The 16,874-nt window shown below is 38.6% G+C and overlaps 2 protein-coding genes across 2 annotated transcripts; both read right to left on the bottom strand.

Moving 5' to 3' along the window:
• Window positions 1-640: 640 nt before the first annotated feature.
• On the bottom strand, window positions 641-9,658 carry LOC142232003 (uncharacterized). Its single transcript, XM_075302680.1, has 2 exons — window positions 9,137-9,658; window positions 641-2,351 (listed from the first exon to the last, which is right to left on the bottom strand). Exon 2 carries the CDS (start codon window positions 2,345-2,347, stop codon window positions 1,217-1,219), a length of 1,131 nt encoding a protein of 376 aa, XP_075158795.1. The 5' UTR covers window positions 2,348-2,351; window positions 9,137-9,658; the 3' UTR covers window positions 641-1,216.
• Window positions 2,395-7,737, bottom strand: LOC142231418 (uncharacterized). Its single transcript, XM_075302025.1, has one exon. The coding sequence runs from the start codon at window positions 7,735-7,737 to the stop codon at window positions 2,395-2,397; it is 5,343 nt and encodes a 1,780-aa protein (XP_075158140.1).
• Window positions 9,659-16,874: the final 7,216 nt, after the last annotated feature.

Here is a 16,874-nt window from a genome sequence, read left to right as displayed (position 1 = left end):
TGAAACACCAAATATTGGAAAAACATGTAAAATTCTATACATCCACACCTTTTTTGTAATGCAAATTGACTAATTTATACGATTATTCTCGTTTTCCAAAAAGAAATTGAGTCACTTGACTGCGCAATTGAGTGGAATGACTGCGCACTGCAAATAAACAAAACCATGGTGAATTATCAAGGTATGTCTCTATATTTTCTTGGTCTATGACAATCACCATAGACCAAGAAAATATAGAGACATACCTTGATAATTCACCATGGTTTTGTTTATTTGCAGTGCGCAGTCAAGTGACTCAATTTCTTTTTGGAAAACGAGAATAACCGTATAAATTAGTCAATTTGCATTACAAAAAAGGTGTGGATGAACAGTATTTTATAAACTTTCACAATATTTGGTGTTTCAACGAGAGAACAAAGGAAAGAAAACAAATTAAAGCCAAATTAAAAAATCACTCAATTGCAGACGAAAAAGAGCCATCTACGGTGTGCAGACAAACTACAGCGCTGTGAATTCACTTGAGATGTCTATACCTTCCTTGGTCTATGACAATCACAGAAAGCATGTAAAATCACACTTTTTAATGGATGGATGGTGAATGCGTAGCACCGAAAAATAAAATAAATAAAAACACAAGGGATTTAGTTTTTCTTTTCAATGATGTTTCAATAAAACGTAATTTTATTGAATTTTTGGGAGATTATTATTTACCTTTTACAAAACAATCGTTGGACGGACGTAATCCAGAAACGAATAATAACAAAAGTTAGACGCCGCAAGACGGTAATGGCGCGACTCGTTAGAAAAATGTAACGAATTGTGCTGAAAGCACAGAGCTGCATCCAGAGCTTAGGGTACATTTCCTAACGAGGGGGAAATTGTTATTTTACAAGATTTTAAGTCCCCATCTAACGAATAAATTTTGACCTTACGAATTTGAACTTAAACATTCCGCCCGCCTTGCAACATCCAGCTATGTTGTAATTGAAATTCAGTAATTCATAGAATATTACATATGTACAATATATTGATATCAAAATAAATATAAAATGCGTTGTCAGTATCATTTTCAAATTGAGCATTTTTTTTTTTTTTTTTTTTTTTTCTTTTAATTTTTTTCAAACTTCATTCTTTCTTAACTAAATGCTCGTAGAGCCGTTGACCCGGAGGGTCTGCAGTGTCTGGGTTATTGGCCAGGATGACCTACGACACATATTCATGGTTGACATTGCCCTGAAATCACCCAGCCGAATATCGTCAGCTGCGCCAAGGGGAATCCCGGACTCGAAAACATTTGAGGCTTAATAACCCTTGCGTATACGTCGGGCCCCAGGACCAACCCCACCCCGGAAGGGCGATAAAACACTGGATCGGCCAGCTGGAGACATTCAAAATGCTCTCGTATGGAGTCTGGAGCCGACGCCGATGGGGTGACCACACGGGATAAATCTGTCACCCGGGCGGAAAAAATCAATTTATTTTCCGCGTTGTGCCGGGATACGACGATCAGCGGACAAAAGGCGTTCTGCGCTGTCATTGCCGAAGTAAGCCGTAAGCTTTGGGCAAGACTACTGCATATCATACTGTACCCCGCACATGGGTCGAGGACAGCTCGGACGGGAATTCGACGACCGGACAAGACGAGTATCAACACAATAGTGGGACCAAGTGTAACAGTTGGTTGCAAAACTAACAACGGACTAAATATGGGGGTAGCATTTGTAATGCAGTACGCGGACGAATTAACGGACGGACTTGAATTTGACTTTCTCTTAGACAAATCGGACGATGGAGCGGAAGGACGTTGTTGCTGGTCGAAGGAGTGCAGAAGCGTATGGTGGCTCTCTCCGCATTCGCGACACCTTTCGCGACCATTGCAGGTCGATCGCATGTGTGACCTGCCCAGACAGTTGGAGCACACCCGATGTAGAACTACGGTGCGCAGCCTTTGCTCCAACCGCATTTTCAAGAACCTGCGGCACGACCGTAGATTATGCTTCCGCCTGCATAACACACAATTGTTTAAATGAAGCTTTGGGCTCGAGTCCGAATTTCTTTGGGCAGTCCCCGTAGGGGAAGACGAAGATTCTGCTGCCTTAGTTGCAGATACTTCAGCTGGAGCCGTATCAGCCCCCGACGGAGGGACAACTTTTTGTGTCGGTACTACCTCTTGTGAAGAGGCGACGACTGGGGTAATCCCGACGTCAGGGACCTGCTCGATTGCTGGTAACGGCTCGCGAAGAACCGGTGCAACATCACTTTCTATAATCTCTCTTTCCTCATCGGACATCGGGACGTCATCTTCGTAGTCAGGGAGAGTCTTAACAATTTCCCTCATACTTTCCATTGTACTGCGAAAAGAAAGATGACGCTTACTATATGAACGATCGAAAACTATTCGGTCAGTATGACCAATTTTACCACCGGTCGTCTTACAACACCGTTTGCCGTTCTCACGTCTGCAACTCTAACGCGACCGTCAGATCCTGGGTGGACGTCATCCACACGACCTAATTTCCACGATGTAGGAGGTAATTGTTCATCACGAATTACTACCAAGTCCCCTACTTCGATATCACGCTGCGGAAATTTCCATTTATACCTTTTCTGTAAGCCTTTCAAATATTCATCTTTCCACCGTAAGCAGAACTGTTGCGACAGCGCCTTCATTTTCCTAAATCGATGCACCAAATGAAGTGGTGATTCCTCCTCTAACTGTTCAGGAGGCGCCAAGATCGGAGATCCTACCAAAAAATGGCCGGGCGTAAGTGCCACCAACTCTTGAGAACTTTCACTCATCGGGCACAACGGCCTAGAATTTAAACAAGCCTCAATTCTCGAAAGAACAGTCGAAAACTCTTCAAATGTATATTTGAATCCAGATGCATGTTTCCTAAAATGCGTCTTGAAGCTTTTGACAGCAGCTTCCCAGAGACCACCCATATGTGGCGCCCCGGCAGGGATAAACTGCCAGGAAAGCTGCTGAAACTGGTATGCGGAACACACCTTATCACGTCCCTCCTTAAGAACACTTCTCAATTCTTTTTCCATTTCGCGTGAAGCGCCTACAAAATTTGTACCATTATCCGAAAAAATGGTCTTGGGACAACCACGCCGAGATATAAATCTGTGAAAGGCAGCCAGAAATGTTGTCGTAGACAAGTCTGATGTGGCTTCCAAGTGTATGGCCTTCGTCGAAAAGCATACAAAAACGCAAACATAACCCTTTGTTATCTTACATGCGCGCCCTATAAATGACTTAATTTCGAAAGGCCCCGCAAAATCAACGCCAGTCGTAGTAAACGGTCTGGTAAGTACAGTTCTCTCCGGTGGGAGAGCCGCCATGATCTGCGTACAAGACTTCTTCCTATCCAACAGACACCGTTTACACCGGTTAATAGTCGATCTAATCAAAGATGTTAAACGAGGAATCCAATACTCAATCCGAATAAGACGTAGAACCAACTGGTTTCCTCCGTGAATAGATATGTCGTGAACATATTTCACCAGTAACCTAGCGAATCTACTATTATACGGCACTATAATTGGATGTCGCTCACTATACGAAAGGGTAGGACACCTACTCAAACGACCATTCAACCTCATAACCCCCTCCTCATCCAGGAATGGATTCAATGACAACAACGAACTCCTGGAACCTAACGGTTTCTTTTCCATCAAACAACCGTACTCATCTGGATAATGAGCCCTTTGAGAAAGAACAGCTAGACGTAATCTCACTGCCTTTAATTCGGTTGCCGTCAACGTCGTGTCGTGATACACATTTCGACTAGCATGTGAATAATGGGTCCTTTGATAAAACCTAAATATATACGCGATGACTCGTAGAGCCCTATCTAACGAAGAAAATCCCTCTAAAATGTCCTCATAGTTCGTAAAAAACGATGCGTGAGTCTTGACCGCCCGTACCTCAACGTCAGTCTCAAGAGGGGTCAAATCACTAATATCCCACTGAGAACTAGCTGAGCACAGCCACTCTGGTCCATGCCACCAAAGCGTTGAAACTGCCAACTCTGCAGGCGACACTCCGCGACTTCCCAAGTCGGCCGGATTGTCCTCAGAACGAACATGGTACCAATTCTGTCCCCCAGTATTCTCCTGAATCCTACATACGCGATTCGCAACGAAAGTAGACCACGTAGATGGCGTCTTTCGAAGCCAAGAGCGGACGATCGTAGAATCCGTCCAACAATAAACACGTCGAAATTCAATATCTAACTCCCTGGCTATAGACTTGTAAAGTTCTGAGGCCAAAACTGCCCCACAAAGCTCCAAACGTGGCAAAGATATAGATTTGATGGGGGCTACCTTAGTCTTACAAGATAGCAAATGGGTGAAGATTTGTCCCTGCGGCGTAACCACACGAACATATACTACCCCCGCGTATGCTTTTTCCGAGGCGTCGGAAAAAACATGTAATTCTACCTCACAGTCTGTGGAGTAATTGACCCATCGAGGAATACGAACGTGATTCACATCCTGATAGGTCTCGACAAACTTTCGCCATTGTCGCTCTGTTTGTAACGGAAGAGACTCGTCCCATCCTATCTTATCCAACCAACCCTGTTGCATAATTATCTTCGCCACTATAATAACTGGCCCCAGCCAGCCAACAGGGTCAAATAGCCTAGCTATAGCCGATAAAACCTCTCTCTTCGTAAACCGAGATTTTTGCTCAATCGGTTTCATCTCAAAATAAAACAAGTCTAACTGCGCATTCCACCTAATACCCAACGGTTTCGAACTACTGGCCTCAACAAACTCCAGTAATTTGGCGTCAACCAAATGGTCAGCCGGAAGCGATTCTAAAATGGCTAGCTCATTAGAAGTCCACTTCCTCAGTTCGAACTTTGCCGATGATAGTACTCTAATCAATTGGTCCCTAGATTCAACAGCAGTATCCACGTCATGGTATCCTGTCAAAACATCATCCACGTACATGCACCTTCGTAGAATATGTGCCGCGTGGGGATAGTCATCTTCGGAGTCATCGGCCAATTGCAATAACGTCAGTATAGCTAAATAGGGAGCACAATTCACTCCAAATGTCACGGTCTGCAGCTCATAGTCTTGTACATCTTTTTGTGGGGAGTCCCTAAAGACAATTCGCTGCAGAGAAGTATGGGCCGAATTTACCCTAATTTGGCGGTACATCTGTGTGATGTCGCAATTAAAAACGTATTTGAAAAATCTCCACCTCAAAATCAAATGAACCAATTCCAATTGTAATGTGGGTCCCACATAAAGAATGTCGTTCAGACTTTTACCATTTGAGGTCTTATGCGAAGCATTAAAGACAACTCGAAGTTTGGACGTCAATTTGTCCGGATTGATTACCGGGTGGTGTGGCAAATAACACACAGTTTGATCTGCAGGAGAAGTCGACGACACTGGTCTCATATGTTGCAAGTCCAAATATTCTTTAATCACCCCGTCATACATTAATTTTGTTTCAGGCTTTCGTAAAAGCGAAGCCTCACCACGAATAAACTGCTTCAAACAACTTGTCCGCGAATGTCCAAGCAAGACTTGTCCCTTTAATTCGGGTTTTATCGGAAGAGTCACTACGTATCTTCCATCGGAATCCCTATATGTGGTATTCTTAAAATTTTCTTCACAAAATTTATCTGCGGGAGAACAAATTGCCCGTCTTGGTAAGTCCTCTAATTCCCAAAATCGAAGAAGAGTCTTGTCAAGACCATCTTCTTCCATAAATTCAACAGTCGTTGAAAAAACCGTCACATTAGAAGTGGGAATTGAACCAGTAATGAGCCAGCCGAAGACTGTCTGTTGAGCAATCAACGAACCTAAAATACCAGACTGAACCCCCTGTAATATAATTCTGGGATACACGTCTGCCCCCAACAATAGATCAACCGGACGACTATCGAACAGATTAGGATCAGCTAAACGCAAATTTGGCAAACGTGACATATAATTCCGACTCACTTGGAAAGACGGTAAATTCCCAGAAATCCTAGGCAGGACCAACGCAGTCGCCTCTACCAAGACCGATCCATCTATGGGTGACCCTATACTCAGAGGGCAAATACCTCGAGAAGTTATCGAAACCGATTGATTCACGCCCGATATCGAAGACGTCGCACTCGTTATCGAAATCCTAAGCAACTTTTGCATTTTTTCGGTAATAAAGGAGGCTTCCGATGCTGGGTCAATAAGAGCCCGAGCTGGGTACGTCATACCCTGATGAACGATGTTCACCATAGCCGTCCCTAATAGTACCGACCTGTTCTGGGAAACATGAAATACTTGCCTGGCCGAAGTGCCAGACACGATTCCAGACGAAGTGGAAGGCTGCGGGTCAATCAAACCGCTAGAATCCGTAGGACGAGCGGCCGAAACCGTCGAAGACGTAGTCGCCACATTCGTAGAATGGGAAGAATCGCGATGAAGCAAAGTATGATGCCTTCCTTGACACTTCTCACAACTGCGAGATGTAGCACAGTTGTTAACGTCATGTCTACGAGATAGACAATTGAAACAACAGCGGTACCGTTTCACAGCAGTCAACCGATCATTCACAGAAAGATTCCTAAATTTCGGACAAACACGAAGATGATGGCTTTGTCGTGGACAAAGAACACACATCTTATCGACGGAATCTCTAGAAGAATGAGAAGTGTATTGCGAATTACGCGACCTAGATGGCGAAGATTTCGGAGCTGCATTCGTAAAATGCGTTCGCAGTTTCCTGCCATCAGTTCTCCTCGAAGCATCGATACCCTTCAAATCGCGCAGACACGTGAGTGTCTGAATCCTTTCCGTAAGAAAACGATCCATGTCCACCCAAGACGACAACGCAGACTTATCACTTATACCCTGTTCCCACAAAGTAACACTAATCTTCGGTAGACGTTGCACACACAAATATATCAAAATCGGATCCCAATCGTTCGTAGGAACGTTATTCACAGCCATCGCCGAAATACATGCATTTATACCACGCTGCAAGTTCTTCAACCCAGAACTTGTCTCGGTGTCTAAGACCGGAAGGTCAAAAAGAAGCTTCAACTGATTGCTGACTAAAATTCTCAAGTTGTCATAAGTTTCCTTTAACGTCCTCCAAGCTAACTCGAAACTTCTATCAGTGAGAGGAAATCTTCTTACAACTTCACGGGCGTCGCCACTAGTCTTTTTGAGCAAATGACACAAGCGCTCAATATCACTCAGACGGGAATTTTTTACATAAACAGCAGTAAACAAATCCCTAAATGTTGGCCAAGACTGAAAGTCACCATCGAAAACCTCAATATCGCATGGTGGTAACGCCAAACTATGGACCGCACCATGGTCAACACCTAACAAAAGAGAATTTCCCGATACATCCACATTACCAGAACGAGCAGAAATATCCGCCACATCGGCCTGCTGTATAGGAGTTGACGCCCTAGGAACGGCTTTTAGACCGTCTATTTTCCTTTCGATAGAGGAAACAATACGAATATAGGCATCATAAGTTGCCTCATACTTGCCGTCAGCAGATTCTACCTTTCCCTTATCTGAATCCTCCTGAAGATCGTCTAAACACTCCTCATACCTCTCTTTCACTTTCTCCCAGAGTGATTTCGCCTCTTCGACCTGAGCCCTTAGAGAATAAACATCTAAATTCTCCTCCTTCAAAGAGCTAACCCGTGTCCCAAACTTCACAACCGCATCAGCGGCTCTAATGAATCGCGCGAATGTATTAACTGGCATATTGAAAATAATTTAGCGTCACAAAAATTCACAAAAACTCGTAAAGTATGTGAACACGCACTTATCGACAGCGAAAACTGGCCGAAAAATCAATAAATTTGCACAAAATGCCCAAAAATGCAAAAACAAAAATTTACAAAATTTTTCTTTCAGTGTATCAAATTCTCACACTGCACCAAAATTACCACAAAATTTCTTGAAGTGTAAACAATTGTTCGTAAAACAACCACTTCAAAACTTAAAATCAAAAATTTCAAACAATTTGTAAAATATTGGACTATTTTTCTCTCAGTGTAGAAACAATTAATTTTCGTTCAGTGTACCGAATCACAAAATATTTTCCCCTTGTACAAAAAATAGGCAAATTATTCAAGTCAAATTCTAAAAATCTCAAAATTCTACTAAAATCTTCGAACTATTTCTCTCAGTGTATGAATGAATTTACGAAAATTACGCTCAGTGTACCGAAGAATACTGACTGCCGCCAATTTGTATCAAAACTTCACACACGAAAACCAGATGATCAAAAAAATTCAACAAATTATAAGAAATTATAAAAAAAATGTCTGTAAGACCAAATGTAGGGTGCACGGACTGTAAAATACACCTCTACACTTCCACGCCAAATAATCTCCCCAAAAAAATTAAAAATCGCAAATAATAAAAAATATAGAAATAAAAATATATACGTAATATATATGATAAAATAAAAATTATACGATCGTACCGGACCGCCTGTAGGGTGCACAGTGACCAAACCGATAATTTTTACTAATGCGCGTAACGCTAATGGGTCATACAACACGAAAACCCAAAAAACTCAATTTCAAAAAAATTTTTATAATTTTCCTCAAAATATTTACGACTCGCGGCCCCGTGAGGGTTAACAAATAAACCAAAGAAACACAGCTCAAAAAAAATATGTATGTATATACGTGTGTGTATCACTGATCATACGTAGGTATGTAATTCAAACGTTGACTGCAGTGACGATTGATGTTTGTTTACAATAGTAATACGACCAACAGAGCCTTTGGAGTCTGCGTGTATTTTGTTATTGTTTTATTTACTTCAAGTTAAAGGCAACGTAATTGCAAATAATGTTTTGAAGTAAATAAGCACTGTCAACGTTTAAATTCACCACACAACACCAATATATACAATAGATTTTTCACTTTTTATTTTGATTATTCTTTCACTTGAATATCATTTAACAAAACGAAATCAAACAAACGAAAGAAATGTGCGTACGTATGTAGCAACGAATGTGTGTTTTTAGAAATGCAATTTGCCGTCGGCAAAACGAAATAATTGAATCAATGTTGTAAAACGACCGCGGTTTAAATTTAAAACACTCGCGATTTGCTCAATTATTTTAATAAAACACTGACATACGCACCTGTGTGTTGATAAATAATTATTTAAATAAATTTTCAATATAAATCCTTCACAAATATGGCTGCAAATGGCTGCTTTTTGTTGTTGCTTCACAATGATGAGCACTTTCCTTTGGAAAAGAAAAAGAAAACCCTTTATTAATTGCTGTAAGCAAGTATCCGGCTCGATTGGACCAATGATTGCGTAGCACCGAAAAATAAAATAAATAAAAACACAAGGGATTTAGTTTTTCTTTTCAATGATGTTTCAATAAAACGTAATTTTATTGAATTTTTGGGAGATTATTATTTACCTTTTACAAAACAATCGTTGGACGGACGTAATCCAGAAACGAATAATAACAAAAGTTAGACGCCGCAAGACGGTAATGGCGCGACTCGTTAGAAAAATGTAACGAATTGTGCTGAAAGCACAGAGCTGCATCCAGAGCTTAGGGTACATTTCCTAACGAGGGGGAAATTGTTATTTTACAAGATTTTAAGTCCCCATCTAACGAATAAATTTTGACCTTACGAATTTGAACTTAAACAGATGGAATGGAAGGGATAAATTGCTCAAATTGTAATAAGTATTTATTAGTGCTATTATTTATGAGAGTTAACTAATTTTAACTTCATGGTATTGTAAGACTTATTGATAATAAATCGCTAGTTTGAATCTATGAAACGTCACTTCATCTAAATGTATCTTGGCAACACCGATGAGATTTTCACTGACAAGATGCTTTGGATTATAGGCCTCGTTGCCATTTTCAACTAAATACACTTGGACCAGGGACGCTCCAACATACTTTAATCTGTCTGAAAGATACGTTTCCTATAGGATGAAAACCTCAATTGAATGACGTTTGACTTTTAAATATGAAACAGATGATGCGGCGCGGGACCAAGTGGTCGTGGCCAGGCCAGGGATGTGGACCACATTTTGTTTAACCCAGAATACGTGACCATTACCATTACTCAACTGGTACAATACTCACCTTTTGCGCTGCACTTTCGCCGAGGCATAGAAATTTTGTCAAAATTTTATTTCTATAGCAAATTTTGTCAAAATTTTATCTCTATAGAAAATTTTGTCAAAATTTTATTTCTATAAAAAATTTTGTCAAAATTTTATTTCTATAGAAAATTTTGTCAAAATTTTATTTCTATAGAAAATTTTGACAAAATTTTGTTTCTATATAAAATTTTGACAAAATTTTATTTATATAGAAAATTTTGACAAAATTTTATTTCTATAGAAAATTTTGTCAACATTTTATATCTTAAGAAAATTTTGTCAAAATGGTTTTCTATAGAAAATTTTGCCAACATTTTTTTCTAAAGATAATTTTGTCAACATTTTTTTCTATAGATAATTTTGCCAACATTTGTGTCTATAGAAAATGTTGACAACATTTTTATACCCTCCACCATAAGATGGAGGTATATTAACTTTGTCATTCCGTTTGTAACACATCGAAATATTGCTCTAAGACCCCATGAAGTATATATATTCTGGGTCGTGGTGAAATTCTGAGTCGATCTGAGCATATCCGTCTGTCCGTCTGTTGAAATCACGCTAACTTCCGAACGAAACAAGCTATCGACTTGAAACTTGGCACAAGTAGTTGTTATTGATGTAGGTCAGATGGTATTGCAAATGGGCCATATCGGTTCACTTTTACGTATAGCCCCCATATAAACGGACCCCCTAATTTGGCTTGCGATTGCTCTAAGAGAAGCAAATTTCATCCGATCCGGCTGAAATTTGGTACATGGTGTTAGAATATGGTCTCTAACAAGCATGCAAAAATTGGTCTACATCGGTCCATAATTATATGTAGCCCCCATATAAACCGATCCCCCGATTTGGCTTGCGGAGCCTCTAAGAGAAGCAAATTTCATTCGATCCGGCTGAAATTTGGTATATGGTGTTAGTATATGGCCTCTAATGAACATGCAAAAATTGGTCCACATCGGTCCATAATTATATATAGCCCCCATATAAACCGATCCCTCGATTTGGCTTGCGGAGCCTCTAAGAGAAGCAAATTTTATCCGAAACGGCTGAAATTTGGTATATGGTGTTAGTATATGGTCTCTAATGAACATGCAAAAATTGGTCCACATCGGTCCATAATTATATATAGCCCGATCACCAGATTTGACCTCCGAAGCCTCTTGGAAGACCAAAATTTATCTGATTCAGTTGATATTTGGTACGTGGTGTTAATAAAGGGTGATTCTTTTGAGGTTAGAATTTTCATACATTAGTATTTGACAGATCACGTGGGATTTCAGACATGGTGTCAAAGAGAAAGATGCTCAGTATGCTTTGACATTTCATCATGAATAGACTTACTAACGAGCCACAACGTCGAATTTTCAGTGAATGGGCCCTAGAAAAGTTGGCAGAAAATCCGCTTTTTTATCGACAAATTTTGTTCAGCGATGAGGCTCATTTCTGGTTGAATGGCTACGTAAATAAGCAAAATTGCCGCATTTGGAGTGAAGAGCAACCAGAAGCCGTTCAAGAACTGCCCATGCATCCCGAAAAATGCACTGTTTGGTGTAGTTTGTACGCTGGTGGAATCATTGGACCGTATTTTTTCAAAGATGCTGTTGGACGCAACGTTACGGTGAATGGCGATCGCTATCGTTCGATGCTAACAAACTTTTTGTTGCCAAAAATGGAAGAACTGAACTTGGTTGACATGTGGTTTCAACAAGATGGCGCTACATGCCACACAGCTCGCGATTCTATGGCCATTTTGAGGGAAAACTTCGGAGAACAATTCATCTCAAGAAATGGACCGGTAAGTTGGCCACCAAGATCATGCGATTTGACGCCTTTAGACTATTTTTTGTGGGGCTACGTCAAGTCTAAAGTCTACAGAAATAAGCCAGCAACTATTCCAGCTTTGGAAGACAACATTTCCGAAGAAATTCGGGCTATTCCGGCCGAAATGCTCGAAAAAGTTGCCCAAAATTGGACTTTCCGAATGGACCACCTAAGACGCAGCCGCGGTCAACATTTAAATGAAATTATCTTCAAAAAGTAAATGTCATGGACCAATCTAACGTTTCAAATAAAGAACCGATGAGATTTTGCAAATTTTAGGCGTTTTTTTTTTTTTTAAAGTTATCAAGCTCTTAACAAATCACCCTTTATATGGCCTCAAACACCCATGCAAAAATTGGTCGAAGTCGGTCAATAATTATATATAGGCCCCATATAAACCGATCCCCAGATTTGACCTCCGGAGCCCCTTGGAAGAGCAAAATTCCGATACGGTTGAAATTTGGTACGTGATGTTAGTATATGGTATCCACCAACCATGTAGGAATTGGTTAATATCAGTCCATAATTATATATAGCCCCCATATAATCCTTTCCCTTTTGGAGAAGAGAACTTCATCGGATCTAGTTGAAATTTGGTACGTGGCGGTAGTATATGATACTTAATAACCATGCCAAAAGTGGTCCATATCAGTCCATAATCATATATAGCCCCCATATAAACCGATCCCGAGATTTGGTTTTGGAGCCTCTTGGAGGAGCAAATTTCATCCGAGTCAGTTGAAATTTGGTACGTTGTGCTAGTATATGGCCGTTAACAACCATGCCTAACTAGGTCCATATCGGTCTATAGTTATATATAGCCCTCAGATAAATTGATCCCCAATCAACAAAAATTGACCCATATAAGCGACCCCCATATTTCAATTCCCATGTCGATTCGTAATTATTTGTAGACTTACCTATACATAAATTTTTTGTCTAATATATACCACGTATGGACTAACACACAATTTCGATATAAATATATATTTTTAGATGCATAGAAAAATCTTATCGAAGATGTTGAAGAAAAGCTGGAGGTTTTTTTTTGAAAAACGCTTACCTATAAAACTTGCACAAATCATAGAATACTAGTTGAAAAGCCCGTCAAACGACGGTCGAAAAAAAAACAAATTGTTTTTGTTCTCGCACCACAAATTTCATTTTTGGAAAATGTCTTTCTGCTTTTTATTTGTGTTTGTTGTTCTTTTTGTGAACATGACTCGCTTTGTTTGGCCATAGCAACAACAACGAAACAGCTAAACACACATGTGTAAATGAAATGGCGTAAAACCTGCGAAAAGAACCTGCCTAATTCAGCGATGAATGCATATTCTTTTAAAAATTTTGGTCACTTTGCCAGTTACTCAGGGATGGAAAATACAGTTTTTAAGAAAGTACAAAAAAGGTATTATTTGAGCGGAAAGGTACTTTTTACTAAATTTCAACAAAAATTTCACTGGAAAATTATTGTCAAGAAACTAAATTTTAAAGAAAATAAAATTTTGACAAAATTTTCTATATAAATAAAATTTTACAAAAATTTTCTATAGAAATAAAATTTTGCAAAAAAAATCTGTAGAAAAAAAATGTTGCAAAATTTTTTCTATAGAAATAACATTTTGCAAAAATTTCCTATATAAATAAAATTTTTACAAAATTTTCAATTGAAATAAATTTTTGACAAAATTTTCTATAAAAATAAAATTTTGCAAAAATTCTATATAGAAATAAAATTTTGCAAAAATTCTATATAGAAATAAAATTTTGACAACATTTTCTATTTTTGACTATGTCTTTTACAAAATCGAGATTTTCTTCCCACATGAACATGTTTGTTTTGCCATATTTGTAAAAGACTATTAGCAAATAAGGTTGATAAAGACTTTTTCAACATATTAAAATATTTTGTGAAAGCTATTGTACCATAAATCTGATATCGACTCAAAAATGTCTACACAAAAGGTACTAAATCATTCGCGGGGGTACTACGGTACTGACCGGGGTGAAAAAGTATTGAAGAAAGTACTATAGTACTGCATTTTCCATCCCTGCAGTTACTACGTACTCATCCGAACTTTCATTTTCAACAATGAAGAGATTAAAGACGTATCTTAGAAATTCGACTAGCGAGAGTAGACTCAATGGATTGGCATTAATGTCGGTTCATCGCCGAATAAATGTGCCGACTGAAGAAGTAATTGATTTATTTGCTGCCCAAAAAGCCCGTCGGCTCAATTTAATATTATAAAAATATTGTATACATACCTATTCATAAATAAAATTTTCTAGACATGAGATTATATGAATATTTTTTTTAAGTTGAACCCCCCCGAATTAAAATCCTGGCTACGGCCATGGGTGGAGGGTACATAAGATTCGGCCTGACCGAACTTACGGCCGTATATACTTGATTTTCTATAGAAAATTTTGACAAGATTTTATTTCTATAGAAAAATTTGTCAAAATTTTATTTCTATAGAAAATTTTGTCAAAATTTTATTGCGATAGAAAATTTTGATAAAATTTTATTTTATACCCTCCACCATAGGATGGGGGTATATTAACTTTGTCATTCCGTTTGTAACACATCGAAATATTGCTCTAAGACCCCATAAAGTATATATATTCTGGGTCGTGGTGAAATTCTGAGTCGATCTAAGCATGTCCGTCCGTCCGTCCGTCTGTCCGTCTGTCCGGCTGTCCGTCCGTCTGTGGAAATCACGCTAACTTCCGAACGAAACTAGCTATCGACTTGAAACTTGGCACAAGTAGTTGTTATTGATGTAGGTCGGATGGTATTGAAAATGGGCCATATCGGCCCACGTTTACGTATAGCCCCCATATAAACCGATCCCCAAATTTGGCTTGCGGAGCCTTCCGGAGCAGCAAAATTCATCCGATCCGGTTGAAATTTGGTACGTGGTCTAAGTATACGGTCTCTAACAACCATGCAAAAATTGGTCCATATCGGTCCATAATTATATATAGCCCCCATATAAACCGATCCCCAGATTTGACCTCCGGAGCCTCTTGGAGGGGCAAAATTCATCCGATCCGGTTGAAATTTGGTACCTGATGTTAGTATACGGTCTCTAACAACCATGCAAAAATTGGTCCATATCGGTCCATAAATATATATAGCTCCCATATAAACCGATCCCCAGATTTGACCTCCGGAGCCTCTTGGAGGAGCAAACTTCATCCTACCCGATTGAAATTTGGTACGTGGTGTTAGTATATGGTCTCTAACAACCATGCAAAAACTGGTCCATATCGGTCCATAATTATATATAGCTCCCATATAAACCGATCCCCAGATTTGACCTCCGGAGCCTCTTGGAGGGGCAAAATTCATCCGATCCGTTTGAAATTGGGTACCTGGTGTTAGTATACGGTCTCTAACCAGCATGCAAAAATTGGTCCATATCGGTCCATAATTATATATAGCTCCCATATAAACCGATCCCCAGATTTGACCTCCGGAGCCTCTTGGAGGAGCAAAAGTCATCCGATGCGGTTGAAATTTGGTATATTTCGTTAGTATATGGCCTCTAACAGCCATGTAAAAATTCTCAAATTTTATTACTATAGAAAGTTTTGTCAAAATTTCATTTCTATAGAAAGTTTTGTAAAAAGTTTATTTCTATAACAATGTTTGCCAACATTTTATTTCCATAGAAAATTTTGTCAACATTTTATTTCTATAGAAAATTTTGTCAAAATTTTATTGCTATAGAAAATTTTGTCAACATTTTACTTCCATAGAAAATTTTGTCAACATTTTATTTCTATAGAAAATTTTGTCAAGTTTTTATTTCTATAGAAAATTTTGTCAAAATTTTATTTCTATAGAAAATTTTGTCAAACTGAATTATATACGTATTTAATCGGCTTTTTTTTTGTTTAATATATACCCCTTATGGACTAACTTACAATTTAGAAGACAGTGTTAAAAAGTTTTACGATACCTTGCCATCGGCAAGTGTTATCGCAACCCAAGTAATTCGATTGTGGATGACAGCCTTTAGTAGAAGTTCCTACGCAATCCATGGTGGAGGGTACATAAGATTCGGCCTGGCCGAACTTACGGCCGTATATACTTGTTATAGAAAATTTTGTCAAAATTATATTTCTATACGATGGTAATAGTGTGGTAACCGTAGCTCGCTTCATTTTTATCGTACAATGGCACATATAAAGCGTCACATAGGTGATTCCCCAAGAATTCGGACGTGCTTCAGGTAACTAATAACACAAATGATGAAATTTTTATTTAATATATTCCATAATTTGTGTACATAGAAACGTTTTGCGAATATTGAACAGACATTCTGCTTGTTGTAGTTTTAATTTGCTATTAGAAATTAAATTCAAACACTAAAATTTAATGGAATAGGTTTATGAAGAAAATGCAAACTAAATTTACGTTAAAAAGCATAACGCTTTTTTTCTGACGAATGCATTGGTATTTTTGCTACCGAATTCTGCGAGCATTCTTATCAATTGTTTGCATTTTGCTCCCACAGAAAAAAAAATCGAATTTCACTAGAAAATTTATTCGAAACGAGTATAGACAATTTGTCAAATTTTTGTGTTTTATGGCAAATACAAATTAGTTGAGATATATATTTAATGAATGGCGTTTATACAAAAAATATTTATGTGCATTTTTCGCCGGCCGGCAAAAATGTAAATATAACCTATTGTCTGTATTTTTGCTGTTTACTGATATTCGTACTGATATTCAACGCAAAATAATAATTCTTAATGACAAAAAAATACTGTCGACGGTAGTTAACGTTAATGCATCCACTTAAGATCTGAAACCTGTTCGTTTTTCTCAAAATTCATTAAAATACATTTATATTTTATTGTTCAAAGTGTTAAAAAAAACTATTTCGAAGGGTATTCCA

This window comes from Haematobia irritans, chromosome 3 (assembly GCF_050003625.1).
Source record: "Haematobia irritans isolate KBUSLIRL chromosome 3, ASM5000362v1, whole genome shotgun sequence".
Classification (NCBI taxonomy): Eukaryota; Metazoa; Arthropoda; class Insecta; order Diptera; family Muscidae; genus Haematobia; species Haematobia irritans.
Note: the sequence above shows the minus strand (reverse complement) of the source record. Positions and strands in the feature narration are given on the sequence as shown.